At 30.2% G+C, this 6897-nt stretch overlaps 1 protein-coding gene across 1 annotated transcript; it reads right to left on the bottom strand.

Annotated features, from left to right (window-relative positions):
- Positions 1-212: 212 nt before the first annotated feature.
- Positions 213-3716, bottom strand: LOC116105344 (ankyrin repeat-containing protein At5g02620-like). The gene is made up of 6 exons (XM_031391777.1): positions 3387-3716; positions 3271-3298; positions 2669-3169; positions 2368-2535; positions 913-1097; positions 213-659 (listed from the first exon to the last, which is right to left on the bottom strand). The coding sequence occupies exons 1-6, from the start codon at positions 3714-3716 to the stop codon at positions 213-215; spliced, it is 1659 nt and encodes a 552-aa protein (XP_031247637.1).
- Between the last annotated feature and the right edge of the window lie 3181 nt (positions 3717-6897).

Here is a 6897-nt window from a genome sequence, read left to right as displayed (position 1 = left end):
CATTTTCGGGAGGAGTATCAGTACAGCAACAGACTTATCTCAAAATAATTTTTTTTGCTACCTCATACAGTTTTCTTAGCTCGCGGGAAATGCTGAGGAAAATTGTTGAAAAAATCAACTCGCATAAGAGGGAATATTTCGCAGACACAGACAAGGAGAGAGGCACTATAGGTAATCCAACCACTAAAGAAAGTACCCAGTTTGAGTTTCTTTCACGAAACACCAGATAAAGAGTGGTGCGGATGGATAACATAACACCACGTTAACTGCTTGGGCAGGGCAAAAAGAAAATCTTCTTCTCCATAGCGTGAAGTGCGGATGGATACGAACATTATGATGGCACCAATTGTTGTGAAAAAACAGAATGAATTAAAAATACTAAAGATTGTGAAGGCTGTATGTTCGTACAAATTTGGGTGGCCATCATCGTTGTAATCACCTGGTATAGTGATTGCTGCTGCAAATACTATTGTGGTAATGAATGATGCTACTAGTGAGCATGAAGATGCTACTAGTGAGCATGAAGATGCTACACCTTTTATCCGTTCCTCACCTTCTTTAATGAGTTCTTTATGTTCCTCAATAAATACCATTCTTGGAGTTTTTCCTTCCGAATTTTTTTCCTTTCGATAGTCAGGCGGCACCATTTTCTCTACTTTCTGCATTTAGATAAATTTTATAACCACATCAATATATTGGAAGAGTGAACTTATAGTCAGAGATTCAGAGCAGACTTCTAAAACCGTCTTATACCATGTTATATCAGCTCAAATTTAATAGGCGAATAAAAATAAAGTAAATAAAACTCATATTTTTAAATTAAATTTATATTCTTAGGTACGGAAAAGCAATTCATAATAGAAGATTACTAAATATTTAGCATCCATGTAATGTTTACATCAATAGTCTTACCTTAAACCACTGTAACTCTTGCTGCATATTCAGAGCTGCACTAGAAAGCTGATTTGCTTTACTTTTGGGTTTTCCAGCAAAGTGCAAGACATTGTTCTTGTCAATGTCTTGAGATTGTAATAACATATGTTTATAACCACTTCTACCAGATATGAGGCGTAATACCTTCTTTTGACGATTCATAACTGCCAAATGGAGTATATTGTGATTACTTTCATTTGTAAACCAAATTGCATCAGGATATGATTCTATAATCTCTTCCACAACTTCGCAAACCCCCAATTCTGCCGCTAGAAGGAAGGGTCCTTTCAGTATTGAGCAATGATCTGAACTCTTTGCAATTTCCATGCACAAGTGTTTGACAAGTTGGAGTGCTTGGTCTGTCTCTCGTCTTTTATATAGTCAAGTAAAATATCGTAAGTTAATTATAAGAAAACAGTTTAGAGTGTTAAAAAATATGAATTCACTTATAACTCAACCAATCACAAAAAATGATTCATTAACCTGAATTATTTAAAAATGAGTAAAACTGTCATATTCTCCTAATTAATTTAAATAAAACCTAAAGTAAGAGGCATTAACCGATCTATTAAATTGACATAAAATCCACGTTTTCTAAAAAGAAAAAAAAGTACAGATTATGTAATTCTTAAATCAATTTACATAAAGTAAGTCATTAAAAAAGCATATAATTATATAAAAATATTCATCCGCAGAATATTGTTTATTAATATTATGATGAACTAAGGGAAATTGAAAAAAACAAACCGACATAATTTACAGAACAAATAACATGGATATTCATGAGTTATTGGATTATAGAAGATTAGTAACTATATGAAATATGTACTCATGGTTGAAGAATTTATAAAACTTTGGCATTTTAAATATTATTATTGATTCTTATAATTTTCTAAGATTAGAATAATAATCGAGGGTAAACTTAAATATTATAAATTAAGATCAATTAAATATAATGTTACAAATAAAAATAATCCATGTCACATATTAATTGATATTTATACAAATAAATAAAACTTTGACACATCTTGAAATCTTGTTATTTATTAGAAAAAAATATTACGGCAATTTTATGTTTTTATTTTCTACTAGCTAGTATTACATAATCTTGAAAAGCTTATAAAGTAGTTTTCATATTTTAAATTTAAAAAACATTGAAAACTATATTAAGTGTTGTATTCATGTTTCTCAAAAAGGTTTGAGACATATAAACTTAAACATAAATTTAATTAACATGATTTTTTGTGTTTCAAGAAAGAGACACGTCTTTTATACTATTTATACTAATTTTAATTTTTAAAATATCATGGTTTTATTTAACATATAGATTTAGTTATAAAATCACATGATTTACACGAATTGTCCATAATAACAAATAACAAAAACAAAAATAACCGAAATACAGAAGATTGGTATTTATAAATATATACTCACGCTTATCAAATATACAATCTTTGAAGAATTGCAAAAACTTTCGCTTTGTTTGTTGTCCACTCCGAAATGCAGACGGCTTTCCTGCTATGGTACTCAAAAGAGACTCACCAGTAGGTAACTGCTTTGTAGTTAAATTTCCATGTATGTGAAGCAATTTTAGTGCCAAGCCTGAGAAATAATGATAGGCAAGAAAAAATGGCTGAAAATATGCATCAATGTTGTAAAAACTTGGAAGTTATCTCATTCAAATCTAGTCGGTACTCCGTAGTAATACTTAGTAGCAAATGAAAGAATAACTTACCATAAAATCCAGCAATTATAAGCGAATTTAGGAAAGAAAAGCCAGAGTCATCACCAAAACCTGTTAAGTCTGCATAATCGAAGTAGCTGTTGCTGAAAGGCAATAAAAATTCAATCATCTTCTTTTGATCATGTCGAGCTGCCTCAATCAAAGGTATTCTTTTAGAATTGTTTGAAGCTTGAATTAAAGTTTTATATTTATTTTTCATCAATATCATGGAGGCTGCTCGGACATTTCCAACAATTGCAGCAATGGAAAGAATCGTGTTGCCCTCTTTATTTTGCTGTGCCAGATCGTCAATTGACATCTCATCCAATGGATACTTGACAATATCATTTTCCTTGCATGTCCCAATCCCAACAGCTACATGAAGAGCTGTGTCCCAGTTTACGGTGATCCTGGCTTTTAGTGCCTCTTTATTATCATGACAGATCAGTTGTACAGTTTCCAGGCTGCCTTCGAGTATAGCTTTATATAGCGGCAAGTATTTCTCGCATTGCTCTGCAATAAAAGCAAACATAAGATTTTCATACTTGTTTTAATTTGGTTGGTTGGATTATTCATTTACTTCTGAAAATTTATTCAAATTTCGTACTACTTACTCTTATCCTCGTCTGATAATGCGGTAGGCTGTGGTGAAGAAGAGGCAATTAATTGTAATGAAGAAGAGGCGATAAACTGTAACGAAGAAGAGATATTGTAGTTTGGCAGCACATACCTGTGTATTTCCTTGGAACTCTTTTTTTAACGCTGTCCATGCTTCTTTCGCCGTCTTAATTTCATAAATTTTTGAAAAAATGTCATCCTCCACCGCTTGTTGAAGGATGTAAAGTGCTGCTGCATTTTTCTGACTACTTTCTTTCAACTGCTTCTGTTGTTGCTCAGATAGAGTGGAGGTGTTGTCTGGAGTAGAGATTCCCTCATTAACAATGTCCCATAAGTCTTGGGACAAAAAATATGTCTCCATCTTAATCCTCCAAGTATCATATTTTCGTCCAGTAAAGATGGGGATAGGAACAGAAAGTGGATTTAAGTTACCATTGGCCATGACGATGGATTGAGTGTTTAGTGTAGTAAACCCTCCTGCCAATGTAATATATATAGAGAGTCAAGGGATCTTTTAGTAATAGATGGCAAATAGGCAAATATTCAACGGAGAAGGATTAGTTAATACAATACTTGTTGTTCCAATCTCATATTAAATTAGTTAGGTTATGAGTTAACACAAATTGATAATAATTTGCAAATGGAATACAAAAAAGATAATAATCAAATATTAAATTAAACCACCCCTCTAACTTCTATTATTGACCTTATTTAATCCATCACTATATGCTTGCGACAAAATTAGGAGGAAATGCTTTCAAAACGATTTAATTAAACCTTTTTTTTATTAGAAAATATGATTAAAACATACTCTTTGAACAGTTCTATTTTAAGATAACATTATTTTTGTTTTATCAAATATGTTGACTCATATTATTGAATTTTACAATCGCATTAAAGAGCTGAAATTAGTCAATTTATTAATACTAAAAACCGATCATAAAGTAACCATGATGGATTTAATTTGTTACTATTTCTTATAAGGGTAGCAGGATTGTCCAAGAAAATGAAAAGGGTTATTAAGATTTGCCTATTAATTTAATGTTTGAGAAAGGACAAAAAGTTTGATAAGAATATGACATCATATCAGCTTTAGCGAGTCACAACCGGGTCCATTTTTAAAACATTGATATTAATTTAACTTTTGAGAAAGGACAAAATATTTTATCGTTATTTAAAAGACGTCATGGGATTCATAATTTTTCACTAGTGATTTAGGTCAGGATTTAGCATTTCCTTTTTTTTTTTTAATTTTAATTTTGTTTTTTTTTAGTGGTACACAGACTTCCACGTTGCTGGCAAGTTCTTTCAATCAGTATACATTGACAACAACCCATTCATCCCTATGTACTAATGTTTACCACTAATTTAGGTAAGTTTTCGATTATTTATGTCATAATATATAATTAATACACTAGTTTTACCGAAAAGTGTATTCTTGTACTTTTCCACTGATGAATAAAAAATTAAAAAACTTATCAATTAATTTTAATATTATTATTGATTTTTATGGACTTTTAATATTATAATTATAATAATCAAGTGAGAGTAAATTTAAATATTATGAATAAAAATAAATTAAAAGCTAATATTACAAATAAAAACAGTCCAAAATTAATTGATATTGATATAAATAAATGTGAAAACAATGAAATCTAAATTAAGTGTAGTACTGAAGTAACAAAAAGATCACTTTTTTTTTTTCAAAAAAAAAAAAGTGTTAGACACTTAGACTAAAAAATAATTTTAATTAACACGATATTCAATGTTTCAAAAAAGGATTTAAGAATTTATAAAAATTTTCTTTAATTCATACACAAAATAGGCATACAAAAAGCATTTTCATTATTTTGCTTTCGCAACTTTATTTTTCGAATATATTTTCATTAAAATTTTGTTAGAAATGTAAAATAAATAAATAAATAAATTATTATTATTCAATGGGGATAATTAATAAAGAAATTAAAAAAAATCGTTATGAAAAAGAGAAGTTTATTGTATTTCAATGGCAAATTAATATAATGGAAATAATGTTTCCATGTATATCTACCAAAAAAAAAAAAAACTGACGTAAATTGATTACTACAAGCTACTACCCAAGTCTTTGTCTTATATTATGATTGTCCTAGTCAAATAATAAATACATGTATGTAATTTATTATGTTCATATCTCAGGTCTTCTTTCATATCTTGCATTACTGTATTTTTCAAGTAGTAGGCATACAAAAAGCATTTTCATTATTTTGCTTTCGCAACTTTATTTTTCGAGCATATTTTCATTAAAATTTTGTTAGAAATGTAAAATAAATAAATAAATTATTATTATCATTATTCAATGGGGATAATTAATAAAGAAAAAAAAAATCGTTATGAAAAAAGAAGTTTATTGTATTTCAATGGCAAATTAATATAATGGAAATAATGTTTCCATGTATATCTGCCAAAAAAAACTGACGTAAATTGATTACTACATTGCTACTACCCAAATCTTTGTCCCATTAGAGATGGAACAAATGAACCCTAACCCGGTCCGCATTAAAGAGGGTTCAACTCAGACCGCCAATAAGGCGGGTTGGGTTGAACCCAACCCGCATGCAACCCCCGAACGGGCCGGGTTGATATATGACAACCCAACGACCTGCGGGTTGCTATTTTGGCTTTTTTGGAGACGGCTTGTCAACCCAGTGGGTTGGTTGAAAAATAATAAAAAAAAATTGAATTTTTTTTTTTCGAATACCCCTTTTACCTTTGAAATATAGCTGTTTTGTAGTACTTGGAGGGGTCTGTTTTGTTATTTTCTTTTTTCCCATTTTTTTATATAAATTGGCCTAAACTCATATTTTCTCACATCTCAAATTCTCTCATTCTCTCATGTTCTCTAATCTCTCAATTATTATCTTTGTTATCAATTTGCTCTTATTTTAATTTTTATTAGTTTTTGCAATTTTCAATTCATATTTCCATATTCCAATTCTCCTTCTTTAATTTTTTATTTTTTCTACATCAATTTTTTTTTTTTTTTTTTAACTGCAATGGATAGATATTTCTCTCCCATCAATTTCAATGATGAAGGAAACTACTATCCTAGTCCTAGTCCCGCTGCATTTACTAACATAAATGCAGGATATTCAAATAGTCCCGCTTTCCCAGTCTCAGAATCTGATACACCTCAAATTATGCCCCCGATTCCTCCCCATGCTACTATACCTACAGCTCCCGGTGGTTCTAGAAGTCGTCCTCGTAATCGTCTTCCTCGTCCAACTTTATCTCAAGGTGAAGTGGGTTCATCAACTGTTGTCGAAACTGAGAATAGACACACATCAGACGTTTGGGTGCATTTCGACAAGTTTTACGAGACAGAAAATGGAGTTCAAGTCAAGAAAGCAAGATGCAAATATTGTGGAAATATTTATAAAGCTGATTCGGGTAATGGTACTAGTACTTTAAAAATGCATGCTAATATAAACATATTGCTCAACATGGAAATTATCCTTTTTATAACAATTTGAAGTTTTTTCACAAACGTTGTGCATGTCACATTATTAATTTAATTGTAAAAAGTGGTATGAAAACAATTAAAGAAAATATTGATAGAATTAGGGATTGTTTAGCTTAGATTACTG

Source organism: Pistacia vera, unplaced genomic scaffold, assembly GCF_008641045.1.
Source record: "Pistacia vera cultivar Batoury unplaced genomic scaffold, PisVer_v2 Contig498, whole genome shotgun sequence".
Lineage (NCBI taxonomy): Eukaryota > Viridiplantae > Streptophyta > Magnoliopsida > Sapindales > Anacardiaceae > Pistacia > Pistacia vera.
This window is presented reverse-complemented; position numbering and strand designations above follow the sequence as displayed.